This window comes from Diabrotica undecimpunctata, chromosome 2 (assembly GCF_040954645.1).
Source record: "Diabrotica undecimpunctata isolate CICGRU chromosome 2, icDiaUnde3, whole genome shotgun sequence".
Taxonomy (NCBI): Eukaryota; Metazoa; Arthropoda; class Insecta; order Coleoptera; family Chrysomelidae; genus Diabrotica; species Diabrotica undecimpunctata.
Genome location: NC_092804.1, coordinates 173074782 through 173090701, shown reverse-complemented (window position 1 = coordinate 173090701; position 15920 = coordinate 173074782). Strand labels below are relative to the sequence as shown.

At 33.5% G+C, this 15920-nt stretch overlaps 2 protein-coding genes across 2 annotated transcripts in view; one reads left to right on the top strand and one right to left on the bottom strand.

Annotated features, from left to right (window-relative positions):
• Positions 1-15920, top strand: part of LOC140435237 (octopamine receptor beta-2R-like) — a 340883-nt gene that overhangs the window by 200320 nt on the left and 124643 nt on the right. The window lies entirely within an intron of this gene.
• LOC140435236 (uncharacterized) lies at positions 2506-14215 on the bottom strand. Its single transcript, XM_072524037.1, has 3 exons — positions 14079-14215; positions 10045-10301; positions 2506-2789 (listed from the first exon to the last, which is right to left on the bottom strand). The coding sequence occupies exons 1-3, from the start codon at positions 14131-14133 to the stop codon at positions 2610-2612; spliced, it is 492 nt and encodes a 163-aa protein (XP_072380138.1). The 5' UTR covers positions 14134-14215; the 3' UTR covers positions 2506-2609.

Genomic DNA, 15920 nt, shown 5'->3' with positions numbered 1-15920 from the left:
TTTTGTCACCGACCTGACTACCTTAGAGCGTTAAGTAATAATAATAATATATAATAATAATTTATTCATCCTGAAATATCATTTACATGATAAAAGATGTCGAATAGAAAATATAAAATACTTATAAAACATCACAATTTCGGAATTACAAGATAAAAAGTACATGGGATTAATTATTTACATCACCCAGATATTCACTTACACTGTACAAACAATTTTGCAATAGAAAAGATTTTAATTTACCTCGAAATTTATTTAAATTCGTTTCAGATTTAATACTGTTCCTCGTGTATTATATCATTTGTTACCCAACTATTCTTAGACTTATTGCAAATTCTTTTTGTAGTCATTGGACAAGCTATGTCAATATGATACGTAAGTACCTTCAAAAATGTTTCAAATGCCAAATTTGCATTATCTTTTCTTATTATGCGGTTTTGATTATCGCCAGGTGCTTTCCATGTATATAATCTTCTTTTTGGTTGTTTAAACCAGGTGTTTGCGATCATAGATTTTCTTCTTGGCAAAATTAGACCAGTAGTTCTCCTCTATCATTTCTTTGGCCCAAACCAAAGTTTCCTACTACGTCTTCGGTCCGCCCTTCACCTAATTTGGCATTAAAATCTCCCATAATAAACATTGAGAATATTTAGTGTGTTGGTTTCTCCTTGCCTTACACACCGCAGTATTATAACCGATTAAACCAATATCTGATTGTTGCCCATAAGTATCTGATTCCAAGCCTATTAAGAAGTCATTCTTCCCTAGCCTTGGAGTTAGTAATGACGTAGCTGCTGCCCTATACAATGTCCTCAATTGATCCGCGGGTGCTTATTTGGCGAACCTTATTCGCACCTATCCTGTATAATATACAGTACGTCCCCTATAAGGCCATATGGGACGCGCCGTGTTGGGGTTGAGGACTTACCCGCCCAGTCTGTCTTCTGCGCAGAGCGCTGAAGAATCTCTACTTAGTTCAGAAATCTTTATCCACAAAAGCTGAGACCAGCCACGGTATATTTACTTGACAAACTTCTGCTTAATTTACATTTAAGTCCTTCGTGCAATACTTTATTACAAGCTTTCTTCACGTCGAGGAAGACAGCAAAGCAAATTTTCTTTTCTTCTACTGACCTCTCTATTATATCCGTTATTCTATGGACTTGGTCGATAGTTAAATGATTCTCTGGAAGCCCAAATTGGTGTAAAACCTTAGCGTCTATGAGAGGTTTTTGCCTTTTCAGCAATGGCTTCTTGTGTAGTTTCAAAATTACCGGTAGTAAGAATATCGGTCTGTACGATGATACTGTATTTGGTTTTTTCAAGGTTTATTATGACCTCTGCTACTTTATATATCTTAGAAATATAAGAGGTATAGATGGTCTAAACGAGGCATTTATAAGATATGCCAGCTTTACTATGGCTTTTCTAGGGAGATGTTTTAAGATTTTCCCAGTAATTAAATCACATCCAGGTGGTTTTCTGGGACTGATGTTTGCTTTAATTTCAATGGACACTTCTTTTGTGTGACCTTCTTCCTACTCCTTCTTCCTATGTGACGTTTTCATACTTAACGGCGTTCACCTTTATTTGGCTTAACTATTTCCTTGGGATGTTCAGCCAATTTATTAGCTTTCTCTGAATTGCTTTATGCCCAGTTTCCATCTGTATTTGTTAATGAAAGATTTTACAAGATCGATCGTTTTAATTTATTAATGGCTCTCCAGAAGAAAAAATCGGTTTGCTATCATTTATTAGTTTTTTTAAGTAATTACAATTTGATTCATGAATTATTCCACGCAGCTTTCTGAATTTGTTTAACAAAAGAATAATTTCTTTATGTTAAGTTTATGTTTAGTTTTTAATAAAACTTTTAAATTGATTGATTGTTTTAATATATTAATCTGTTAGTATATTAGTTAGTTAAGGAGTTGGCTAACATTGAATAACAATACCGCCCACTGTGAGAGAGATGAGAGAATGGTCGGAGTTCACGTTCCATGCTTCCTCAATATGTAAATAATAAACAAAAATAAATTCCAGTCGTAAAGAAATTAATCAACCCTGGAATTTTATTGATGGCCCGAATTTGGCCAATATGACGGTTTACCTATAGAAAGTGTTTCGCATTTTAATTGCATAACTGCCTGCAGTGTGCTTGGCATTAAAATCACCACCAATTATAAATATTTTGCCATGTCTCTTTAAAAATTCTAGAAAATAATCTGTTTTGAGATGTTTTGGTGAAGAATGAACAGCAGTAACGATATGCTCAAAAGATTTTGTTTTAACACTTACTGAAGTAGCTTGAATCGTTTGTTTTGTAACTTATTTCTTGATGATTTCTGATAGTTTCTTTTCTTATGATAGCAATACCACCTCTGGTTTATTTTGCAGTGTAAATTTTATGTTTGAGAAAGGACATTTAAAAAAAATCATGTGTATGTCATTGCTTTGACTTATATTTTTAAGCCATTCTACACCTAGCGAAAAAAAAACTAAAACTCATAATTTAGGTCCTTTTACTTTTTCAGTCAGTCAGTTATCACAATTAAAAGAAAATATTAACATAATTACACACATAGTATATTAGTTTTTTGGAGAGTTTATTATGCAGTACACATATTATTTCCTTCCCGAGATAGCATGTTCCTAGAACCAACCCTGGTGGCACATTCATTGAATCGGTTAGCAAAAACATCACCAAAATAAGGATTTGCGCAGCTAGCCCCCATAAGATGAATGGCGGCCCTGTCTTTACAGTCGAAAACTCCGTCGCAATTGCAATCCTACAAAAAAAAATTATTGTATTATTTATACTTTTTAATTAAACAACAAATATAGTAGTATTTTTTTATTCACCTTGTATATCCTAAAAATTTCATAAGTTTTTTATTTACCACTTTGGATTTGCATTATATGTAGACTTTTAAGATGACAAATTAAGATATTTATTTTAAATTCGTATGATAATAGAGAGAGAAAATTTTTCACCAAAAGTGAGAAATTTAAAGTCACTTTGGTTAGAACAGTTGGCAAAGTCACTCCGATTTAGTGATTTGTTTTAAAACGGGGGAACAGTTTGGTTGACAGCAAAGAAGAACGACGACTTCATAAAAAAGGAGTGGATTTGGAAGCAAGTGAAATGCCTCCATTATTATAGAAGTATGAGGTGGCTATAAAAAAAGTTCTGAGTTAATATATACCGGTAAAAATATAGTGTTCAGTTGCAGTCTATTAACTTCAAGTTTGTGGTGAAAGCAGAACTAACTGTAAGTTGTAATATCTTTTCTTCTGCCATTTTTCTTTTCGATGGAAGGAAATTAACACAAGCTGCTTTTCGTCTGGTTGTTGTTAAATAATGTAAATTTATAAGTGTTCAGTGAAAGTGTCAAAAAAGATCTACATCTTTCGGTGGGGTATTTTCTTACTTCTTGTATATCTAGTAATTTAGTAATATAAAAATATCCATTGTTTTTTATTGTTATACTGTAGCATTTGTAAATTTCTTGAAATCCCCTCGTATATATGTTAAATTGAAATCCCCTTATGTATGCATTATAATAACGAAGAATTTTTTCAATGTTTCTTAGTTCGTATCTTTCAATTTAAAACCCAAATAATCTTTCGTTCTTTTTACGACGCCGCCGTCGATAATAAATCATTTTATTGTTTGTTCATGTCACATTCGCAAATTCTTCGATATTTCTTTGTTCAAACCGTTTTGCAAATTTCGTTTTCAAATTAATAATTTACGTCTTAATTTCCGTTGTGTTTTGTTTATACCCAAATTGCTTTGTTTATTCTAACTTATGCGATCAATTTTTAAAGAAAATTTCAGCACTTTCGTTGGAGCCGCGGTGAAGAGCGGTGATCTCCAGCGTCATGTCCAAATTCATCCGTCGAATTTGTGGTTTTCTGTTTTTGCCCCCTTTTTATGGAAATATGTAGCAGTGAAAAGTAGTTTGGTAGCAGTTAATGGTTCAGTTAATGTTTTGAGTGAGGATTGGAAGAATCGTCGTTTCCATCCTCGATTTGTTTCTCCCTGGTTGTCATCCAAGGCTTTTTGGCAGTTTGGAGATGGATTTGTTCGTGTGTTCCCTGCATAGAGAGTGAAGCCCAGGTATACCCCCAGTTTTATGGTTTCGGAGGTTCCAGTGGCGTCTGGTTCCAGAAATTTTAGTGCAGTTATGGTTCCAGAACATTCAAAGTGTGATTTGGTGAATTAAAGTAACTTTTGTTTCAAATTTTAAAGTAAAGACAGACATTTTTTTTAACAATAATTGATCTCATTAAAATTTAAAAAATAGTTATATTTAATATTGTAAATTTTGGGTTTTGACTTTAGCTGTTATTTTATTTGTTTTCAGTTTTTAAAATTTAATGTTTATGACAGCTAGCTTTATTATTTTCGATATTTATTTGTTTTGTTTGTTTAAAAAAAAAAAAGTTAATCTCTATGCGGTAACATTTGTAAGTTTATGTAGTATCTCCAACTCCTGGAGTTTGTAAACGGATGACATGTAAGTTTTTTTTGTAGTTTTGTATTTTACGAGTATTTGTTGTAATAAATTTGTATTGTCCTATTTTGTAACCGTTTGTGGTGACACAAAAATAAATGCTAAATTTTGTTTCTTAACATTTGTTTATTTTTTTAACTAACCCTTTTTTGAGTTTTATTTGAAAAAGATATGTTTTGCATTTCTGATAATTATTTCCCTAGTTACAACTAGTTGTTGTAATAGTTATAATTAGGTACCTTGAAGTGGCGCTCTTTATAAATTACTAGACGTGTTTCCTGTTCTTTTTATTTTGTCCCAAGAGATTCATGACCGTTTGTTTCATATTTTTGTAGTTGCCCCAATCCAAACCCCTTGATATTTTTTACTTATTCACGACCCCAGCTCTCCTAACAAACTCTGAGTGCCGTTCGCACAAGTAGCGTTTATTTTGCTTGCCTTATCTTCGCCCCCAGTAATTTCTGTCCCCAATTTTTTACCCCTATTAGATTGTATTAAAAATTAAAGTCATTCATTCAAAATGTCATTAATAAAACAAATTTTATTGTGTCTAATAAATTATAATATAAATATTATATTCAGTTAATTTGTCTTTATTATAACAAAATCCAACATTCTTACTGAACATAAAATATAGAAAATTACATCACTTACTTTTAAAGTAATTGGAATTATTAAATTTTAAAGCCACTGTTTGAGGCCCACTGATCATCGCTTAATTATTGGTTATCGGTCTTCATACATGGCTCTTGCTTTACTTAGTATATTAGTCATATTTAAAGGAAGTCATTAAAGATTGTTGAATTGAGTTATCAAGACATTCCCGGAAATATTACATTGAAAGATGTTTATAAATTGTGGTAAAATCCCTACATATTATATACCAAACAAACCATGATAATCTAAATGACCTTCGAAAAGTCATACTGATAACAATCCGTTAAATATCGGATAAATCCAACTTTTTACAAATATTAAGTGTTTATATTAATTAATTAGTAAATAAAACATTTAAACCAATATAATTATCAAGTCATATGAAATAATTTGAAGGCAATGTTGCTGTTAAAAAGACAAATGTAATGGTGGAGGTAAACTTTTACTTCTTGTCTGGAAAAATGAGACCATGCCCTCTTAATGGTCTCAAGGCGTGACATGTGCGTTACATAAAAAAAAACGATCAGCTTTACAAGAAAAAAATTAAACGATAAGGGGAGAAAAATTCTCTATCCTTTTAGATAACGGATGGACTCAGACAAGGGGATGCTCTGACTTGCCTCCTATTTAACATTGCCTTGAAAAAGGCAGTCCGAGACACACGAATTAAAGACGGCGGTACTATTTACAATAGATCGATACAAATCTTAACATACGCTGATGACATTGACATAAGGGGCGTAGCTAGAGAGATGTTTATATAATATTTCCTAGAATTGGAAAGGGCAGCGAAACAGGTCGATCTTGTTATCAACGAAGACAAAACTAAGTACATGTTGGTTACTAAGGATCCTATAGCAAATGAGGAATGAAAAACAGCGTTTGGAAGTCATATCTTTAAACGTGTTGATAGCTTCATACACCTTGGCTCGCAAGTGACTACTACCAATAAAACAAGCGAAGAAGTTAAAAGACAAATAAGTCTTACAAACAGGGCATACTATGGACTCCAAAAACAATCTTACTCAAGAAATATCCAAAGAAAAACCAAAATAAATATATACAAAACACTGCTGAGGCCGGTCCTCACACACGCGACAAAAACATGGACTCTAACGCAGAAAGATGAAATACTTCTGGGAATATTCGAGCATAAGATACTCCGCAAAATATTATACCAATAATACCAACTCTTTAATGAACCAGATATCGTACTGGATATATAATATGAATCCCTAGCAACATGATTGCTAAAAAGCTAACGACAGGAATACCTATAGAAAGAAGAAGACCGCGAATTAGGTGGTTAGATAGAGTTAAGACCGATTTAGGGATACAAGAGATCAGAAAATGGCAACACGTTGCCAGAAACCGAACAGTTTAAAAAGTAATAGATTCAGATATGTAGAACTGGTATTAGAGAAAAATATTGAACAAAGAATATATGTCACACAAGTTATACTACATATGTATATAGTAGCTTCCTTTTTTTACCTTGTAGCACGTCATTCATAAGCCTTCTTGTACAGGTTCAGGTCTCTAAACCATTCATTCAGTTCTTGTTGGTTAAAACATTCGGAGTTTCCCAGATCTGCTTCAAAATGACTTTTACAAATACTTAAACTCTTTAGACATTGATGTTTCTTTGTTATTTTCTAAAATTATAAATACACTACTGAATGGAGAATAAGATAAGGAAAAAGAGCTTATTAAGAAAATAAAAAAATTGCCAAGAAAGAATTCGAAGCTGCAATTGTACAAAACACTAATAGGGGCCATTGTGATCTATAATTGTGAAACATGGACTCTGCTGAAGAAAGACAAAGATGTCCTGAAAAGTTTTCAAATGTAATTGTCTACGAAAATTTTTGGGCCTGTCCGGGAACGGTTTGAGTACTACATAATTAGTACAGTCGGTTCACAATTTGTTGATAGCTCACTACAAGTTTAACCCTAATTAGAAAACTGAAATACAGAGAGGATAGGTAATACGATATAATAGTAAAAACCAACCTAAAACTGACGGTTTAAGACGTTTTCGACTAACCCACCTTATATCTGAAGGAATACAATATCTTATAATTCTATTACGGGGGTATTTTGAATGGTTAGAGATGAACGACCAGTGTCGTAGAGTATATGATTGAAACATTTATTTGAACTAAATAAATATATTTTTTAAATTGTACTTATGTAAATTGTATTTTTTAATAAAACTTATTTATTTTATTCAAAAATAAAAAGTTTCTTGCCATTTGTAAAAGATACATTTATTTAATTAAGGAAAAAGGCGCCAAATGTCGCCTGGCAAAATTTCCAATGTGTTTTAAATGTATCCATTATTTTCGAATCCGGAGAAAACTAATAAATATTTTTGAAAAATTTAAACGCAAAATGAAAGATTACATTATTACTCAGGGCAGAAAGTCCCTGAAAACTTCTACAATGTTTATTTTAATATGTTATGTAACAGGGGTGAAAATAAAAGAGAAAATATAGTATAATTTTTAATTGAAAATATTGCATGCAAAAGAAACTTTACAACTATTATTACTTACCTTATATAATTACGATTAGAAAACTATTCAAATTCAAAATAAATAGGATCAACTTCGGAATCCGAGTCATCTTGAGGGTTAATAATTAGCGGTTGTGTCTCTACGGTCGCATCAATTATGTTATCAAGATCCCACATTTTTTGTTCTTCTTCTATTACATGCCTTACTGCATCTTTCCAGTTTTGTTCTGTAATATGTTGTAAAGACTCGTATAACAATTCACGTACAGCTTGTATTTTATATAACGTATTTTTTCTAGCCACACATCTTTTCATTTGTGCCCAAATGAGTTCAATTGGATTTATTTCGCAGTGGTAGGGTGGAAGTCTAAGGACTGTAATGTTTCGCTTTTCCGCCATTTTGTCAACTACGTATTCCTTGAACTTAGATTTGTGTTGTCGGGCAATTTTTAGAAGTTCTGCTTTTACCATTCCATCTTCGTAAGGCAGATACTTATTCCGCAGCCAGTCAAGAATATCCTGTTTCTTCCACGCAGTCGTTGGAAGTCTTTCTACTAGTCGTGAATGATAAGGTGCATTATCTAATACTATAATTGAATTTGGTGGTATGTGTTCAATCATCTGCTCAAAATACTTTTCGAAAACATCAGCTGTCATCTCCTCGTGATAGTCTTTTGTGCTTTTGGACTGAAATTCCAACAAACCATGCTTAACAAATCCTTTTTCACTGCCAATGTGAGAAATTATTAATCTACTGCCTTTATCAGAAGGTGGGGACATACCAGTAGACCAACCTTCCATAAAGGCTTATCTGGAGCTTAATATGTTTTTATCTGACCAATTTTTTTTTAGAGTATGACCTAAGTTTACCCACGTTTCATCCTGGTAGAAGATGGGCCTTCCTTCAGCCCGGAATTTTCGTATGGATCTTAGATAATTTCTTCTCCAACATATTATCTCCTCCCGGTCAATCAAAAGTGATTTTCGGTCTGATTTCTCCCACCGGAAATTTAATTCTTTTAAAACTTGCCACAATTTAGTTCGTCCGATATGAGGCAAATTCGGGTCGTCTCTAACTTCTTGTAAAATTTTGTTTAGGTTTGGTATTTCTTTTTTGAAAAAAAATCCATGAATTTTCCTTCGAATACCATTTTTGGCAAATTCATCAATTTCGATAGGCTTTTTTCCTCTCTTTAAGTGTTCGTTTGTGTTTGGGTTAGCTATACCGTGTTTTTTTCTTTCTGATAGGAACCTATATATAGTTGACTCTTCTACGCCAGTCATGTTGGCACAACTTTCGACTATGTTGCGAACAGTGTTTGTGGGATTCTGAGAAACCAGAGCATCGTGAACATTCAGGACAATAGTCTTCTCTCTTGGGGAATATACGGACTTACTAACTGTACGCAACAGTAACGGTGTAAAACTTGATGATGTTGATGATGAAGCCATCACAAACAATCCAACAAAACGAGCACGAGCGAAAGGTATGTATATGTTCGTAGGTATATGGAATAAAAAATCACTCACGCACTGCATATAATTCGCAAAAGAAATATTCGAGACGCTAATTACTGCCGTAGACGCGGACACACCGACGAGCCGTAAATTACATGCAATCAAAAACTTACTAAACAAAAAAATTGTTTTCGTTCGTAATAACGTCACCCTTTTAAGTTAAGTTTCGAATATAAACTGAACAAACGAGGCACGTGGCCAAAGTATACCCATTATATTATTAAAAATCTGGGGAATTTCATCCTAATTATCTCGCAACGAATAGTACCTTCGGATATGAATTCCAGGTTTTCTAGTAAAGTGATTAAACGCGAAGATTAGTATTGAAATATCCAAAGAGATAAGGTATTCTTATTTACAAAATTGTTAATGGTTAAATTCTTATTTAATATTATATTATATATATATATATATATATATATATATATATATATATATATATATATATATATATATATATAACAGTATTAAAAAATATAATATTAATATTTAATGAATAAACACCTCAGGAACGCCTATGGTTTATGACCGTTTTATGAGTTTGAGGCACATTTCGTGCTCTCAACAATTTACGAACGAAGAATAGAACCCATAAACTCAATGAGTTAATTACACAAGCTGATATAGTAAAGTTCGAGGTTAAAGAAGAGTCGCTAATGGAAGAAGAGAATGGAATGCAATTGTTGAGGGACACAATGTCACAGAGGGATCTAGAGTTAAAAGAAGAAGAAAAGATCCTTGATAGATAGAAAACTTATGTAGAAATATAATAAAATAAGCCTATCCTACTTAGTGATAAGGAAAAAGTAAACCTTTAAATCAAATACTCACCTTATCTCCGAGACGCCCAGTATAGTTAATAATAGTACCGACAATGCAGTTTTCGTCCTTCATACAATTTGAATATGCTGTTGGACTTGTTGAACTTTCATACGGTGAAACAGTGAGAGAACCTGCTTTTGTCCAGTAGTCCATGGAAATCGAGTACCTGGCACAATTTTGTCTTATCCAGCATCCACTTCTAGCATGACACAAGCATCTCACGCATTCGTAAAGTGGGTGACTGAGCCAGTTGGTTTGTACGCTTTCTAAAAATAAATATATTACTTAAAATGTTCAAAAAAATAAACAAAAATTATTATTATTCAGAGATGGGTTATTTTTAAAATCTGTCATTAAAATTCACTGGATAATAAACTATGGGGTAGTTTGCCATACAAAGTCAAATACTATCCCGACAGGACTAAAATTCTTTTTAATTAAAATAATTTTCACCTCCTCAAAGTTAACATTATGTTAATTTGAGATTATATTTAGACGTTCCGCCAGAGCGCAAGAGTATTAAGATGTATTATTGTCACTACAGTGTGAAGGTAAACTGTTAGGCTCATCCGAATGGTGATGACGGACAGAGTGGATCAGATACAGACAAAATATGAGATGACAGACCCATTCCAAATAATACATAGATTAAAAGAGCTTGATGAACTTGCACCAACATTGTTTAATTTGGCACTGAAATATGTAGTTGGAAAAACATCAAAAGGTACAAACAACATACTTATTAATATATCAGTCCATCTAGAAGCATATGCAGATGACATAAATATCATGAGCAGAACCAAAGTAACAGGTGGGAATACGTATTCGGAACTTAAATCACATTGTTCTGAAGCTATTTTCTTGTGGCATTTTAAAGTAATTACTATTTAAATCGGAATAAGCCGCAATTAAAGATTAAAGTACGTTTATTGACGTTTCAATTTCCACTTCGGAAATCGTTCTCAAAATACAAACATTAGTAAATTAAACAAATTTTGTTTTTTTGTTACTTAGTGAAAAATTCTTCCAATAACTTAATTTTATCTGACTCATCTATATTGACAATTCAGACATACATTATACATTTTAAAGTAGACGACTTTAAAATAATATTGCTAATATTGTTGAGTTGCGTTCCTGGGACGACTTTACTTATTAGATAGTTCATTCGATTACATGAAATCAACTTTATCCTGAGAGTATCCGTCAGAAAATCTCAAATATGTAAACACGCATGGGATAATGAACATAGGGTTCAATGTAATGATTCAAATATAGTCCTAAAAGAAACGGATGGTAAAAAGAGAAAAATCAAAGAAGCGGCTCTAATTATGCTAGATGAGACCAATTGTGTCGCGAATTCCTCGGCATAATGTAGTAGGATCTGGTTACCCATATTGAAAGAGGAAGTTATTAAAAGGAAAATACCAGTATTGGTAAGTCAGTAACATATAGAGGATACATCATTTATGTTTTTGAAATAACAAACATATAAAATCAGAATTTGGTGTTTATTGAAGGTAAATTAAATGCACGACCAAATACTTACCATGTCGGGATAGTATTATGAGGTTTTTTTCCTGGTTTTTCCCTCATAATTTACTATGGAATCACTAAGAGGAGAATTTTACTGTCATCATGGCATGTGTTTGTCTTTTTAACTTTTTAAAGACGAATTACATGCTATGATCTTTTCTGACGGATATTCTCAAGTTAAAGTTGATTTCATGCAATCGAATGAACTTCCTTATAAGTAAAGTAGTCCCAGGAACGCAACTCAACAATATTGGCAATATTATTTTAAAGTCGTCTACTTTAAAATATATAATGTATGTCTGAATTGTCAATATAGATAAGTCAGATAAAATTAAGTTATTAGAAGAATTTTTAACTAAGTAACAAAAAAACAAAATTTGTTTAATTTACTAATGTTTGTATTTTGAGAACGATTTCCGAAGTGGAAATTGAAACGTCAATAAACATACTTTAACCTTTAATTGTGGCTTATCCCCATTTAAATAGTAATTACTTTAAATCACATGTTAAATAAATTAATCTATCAGTGTATCAATAAACAAAAAAAGACTAAGATCCTAGTACAAAGTCGACAGGGGAGAGCCACACGACGCTACCTGACAGTTGATATCTTATAAAAAGTCGATAGAAGAATCATCTTAGCCAATACGATATACTTTGCTATGAGCCCGATATTTCATTGACGAGACTTACATCAGAGAACTAAGATACGAATCTACAAGATCATAATCCGACCGCTAGTGAGCTATGGATGTGATACTTGGGTGTTGACTTTAAAATCTCTAAACCGCATAGACACCTTTGAAAGAAAGATACTTAAAGAATATCAGGCCCTATAAATGCGACCAATAGGTAGCGAATCAGATACAATTATGAAAAATATACAGTGCTTTTTAGACAGTACAGTACAGTACCTTGAAAACCCAAGAAACAAAAAACTTTACTTTTTTTAAAGTTTTATCAGGTTTTCGATATTTAGACATTCATTTTAATCGATTAATAGTCAATGAAAATTTGTTACAACTTATAACAAAGTATTTTGATAAGTGTACAAATTGATCGCTGAAATGGTTTACACTTTGCAAGAAATAATCAAAATTGTAGGTTTGTATTACAAAAATAATAATTGTGCAAGAGCTGTTGCTAGAATTTTTAATGAAACACGCCACAATAGACATCAAACTCATTAGTATGGGATTGAAATGATACAGATATTTAAAGCAACAGAGTCAGTTTGCAATGAAAAACATAACCTATAGGAACTCGTTAATAATAAAGCAGTTCGAGAAGCTGTTTTAAGGCAAGTTGCGAGGCTGAGCAATTACAGCCGTTGTCAACAATAAGCATAGCAATAGGTGTTTTAACTTCTACAGCCTTCCGAATCCTCCATGTATTTAAGTTCCATCCATACAAAATTAAATTGGTACAAGAGTTAAATGAAGAAGATTTTGGTCGTCGTCTCGAATGTTGTGAATTGATGACACAATGCGTTATTAACAATCCACAATTGTTAAGCAATCTTTTGCTCATTTTCATTAAATGGCTTGGTGATCAGACATAATTGCCGATACTTGGCTGAGAGTGATTCACATATTGTGCGTGAATTTCACACACAGTATCCTCAAAAGTGTAATATGCTGTAGTATCTTAGGTGATCTCATTATCGGACACTTCGTTATCGCTAGTAACTTAAATAGTGCATCGTATCTTGAGTTACTTGGGCAAGTGGTTGATCGCATTAGAAAAAAAGTAGAAAATTATGATAATCTTTTCGAAGATTTGATTGTATTTCAACATGATGGAGCTCCTCCACACTTTGCTCTACCTGTGCAACAATTTTTTAACGCAAAGCACCTTTATCTGAGTATGTCCGCTGAGAGCGTAACCCAAAGGGCAGGCAATTTATTTAGGATTGAAGAAAACAGGCTTCCATAAAAACTGTTTTAGTAAGTTTGTAGTTGAAGAGACCTAGGGGAAGAGGAGGATGATGTGGATGAACACACCAGATATAACATCCTATGTAGTAAGCGATACAATCAGCATAAAGTATGTGGTAAACAACATTGATTTATTTAAGAGAAGATAATAGAAATTAATATTTGGAAAACAAATTCCTAACAGTCTTTGCATAATTAAAAATAATTTATAAACGAATACAACTGGTCAAAGATAGTTGGTGGAAAATGAACCAGAAATTAGGATGACGATCTTACTACCATTTAGGCAGGAATGCGAGGCACAAATTAAGCGAGATTTGGTACTCAAAGAAAAACTAAATGTGATGTCCATAATCTGTGGTTTCGAAATTATTACTCTTAACTGACTGTATCTATCCGGAGTTTGGGTTACCACTATCCGATAGTATTATTACGGGAAAAAATGTCTGGCTACCAGAGACGTAGCAACATTTTCAGCAAAAATTTTCTCTAGGAAATTTATCCAATAATGTAAGAAAAAGTAAACCAAAATTGCTCAATTAATATAATTCTTACACACACAAAACTTACCCACTGCCGATATAGCCACAAGCGCTAAACAAAATGCTAACACTGCGAATCTCATTGTAGTTTTTTTTAATTTACTGTTAGACACGGTATAATAGTTTAGGAAATAAAGTACTAATAATATCAATTCTGCAAGTATTTATACTAAAAAGTGGTATGATAAAAAATTAATAATATTTTAGTACAGGTTCGCTGGGTCATCACAATAGTGATAAGCGGATAAAAATTCCCATATCTGAGTGATATTAAATAAATCGTTTAAAATATAGTAAATTTAATATAGACGTTGTTTATTCCAATAATATCAATTATTTGCCGTCTCTAGTTTTTCTCTCTAATTTTGAACACCTTTCTCTCAAAGTTACTTTTCTGTTTCAGGTAAAAATATTTAGGTCACTCTCTTTTCCTTTATCGTCCAATTGTATCTGTTTTCATCAATATCTTTGGTAGCAGCTTTTATTGACGAGTTTCCTGCGACTATAAAAAAACTGAAACATCTCGGCCAAAAGATGGAAAACTCCTACGGAAAACCAGACATATGGTAAGGCGCCCCGGAATGGCATCACACCTATCTACAAATTATTATTTTATAGTTAAAAACTATTTACCATCTTTAATAGGAATTAACCTAAATTTTAGTTGAAAATAGGTTTATTTTGAGGTTTCGATTTCCACTTCGGAAATCGTTCTCATTAATTAAGTAATACAATATGCTAAATTCCTGGATAGACAAACGAATAAAATTATAATTGTTATTGATATGAATGTAAAACACATTTACTGGTGTGCTGTACATTAAAATCTCCTTCAAATATTGGCCCTCAGACTCGAATAAAATACCTGATTTTGTAGATAAATTTCTTTATTATTTGAAATTTGTTGTCCATAAATTATATGTATGTGGAAGAATATGAACTCTGATCAGTCATACAACAAGAAATTTTATTTAACACGTTAAACGCCACGAGAAGCAAGTGTGCGTCTCAGTCATTGAATGGAAATTATGGTGGAAAAGGGCACGATCGTGGACGTGACGGCCGGGGTACCCCAGGGATCTGTCTTGGGCCCGACGCTATGGAATCTGGCATATGACGGGGTTATACGGGGTTATATGCACTGTGAATACGGAGAGGGTACAACCCCCTTCGCATTCGCGGATGACCTCGCTGTACTGGTAGTGGCTCGGGATGAGCCAGATCTCAAATACCGGGTTAGAAACGCAGGCGGCGTCGTAAAGAAATGAATGACGCAGCACGGACTGAAACTTGCGACAGAGAAAACCGAAGCCAACATTCTGAAGGGGACAAGGAATAGGCAAAATATTGAATTAAAATGTGCGGGAGCATGTCTAACACCTAAGAAACATGTAAAGTATCTAGGAGTGACATTGCACCAGAATGGAAAATGGGGAGAGCACGTACGGGAGGTGGTCCGGAAGGCTGCGAATAGTACGGCTGCGTTGGAGGGGGGGGGTGATGCCGAACATTGGAGGACCCAAATCCGAAAGGAGGAGGGTCTTACACGGTGTTGTACAATCGATCGTCCTCTACGCGGCACCAGTCTGGAGCAAGGCCGTAGAGATAACTGCCTGTAGGAGTCTCATGACACGAGTAGACAGAACAAGTCTGTTGCGAGTGGCATGCGCCTACAGGACTGTGTCTGCGGCAGCCTTATGGACCATCACTGGATGTGTTCCGTTGCATGTTTTGGCGGTGGAAAGAAAAAAGCTTTATGAGAGAAGAGGTCCAAACCTTACTGTGGCCGAGAAAAGACAGGAAAGGGAAAGGTCAGTTGAAAGATGGCAAGAAGAATGGAACAACACGGAAGACGTGGCACAGTGGACGA

Bases quoted from the DNA above. Each gene is read 5' to 3' on its own strand.
- LOC140435236 (XM_072524037.1), bottom strand. From the start codon at position 14,133: ATGAGATTCGCAGTGTTAGCATTTTGTTTAGCGCTTGTGGCTATATCG. The intron at 10,302-14,078 runs GTAAGTTTTGTG...ATTTATTTTTAG, and splicing joins TGTGGCTATATCGGCAGTGG to AAAGCGTACAAACCAACTGG. The intron at 2,790-10,044 runs GTGAGTATTTGA...TTTTTTTTGTAG, and splicing joins CTGGGCGTCTCGGAGATAAG to GATTGCAATTGCGACGGAGT.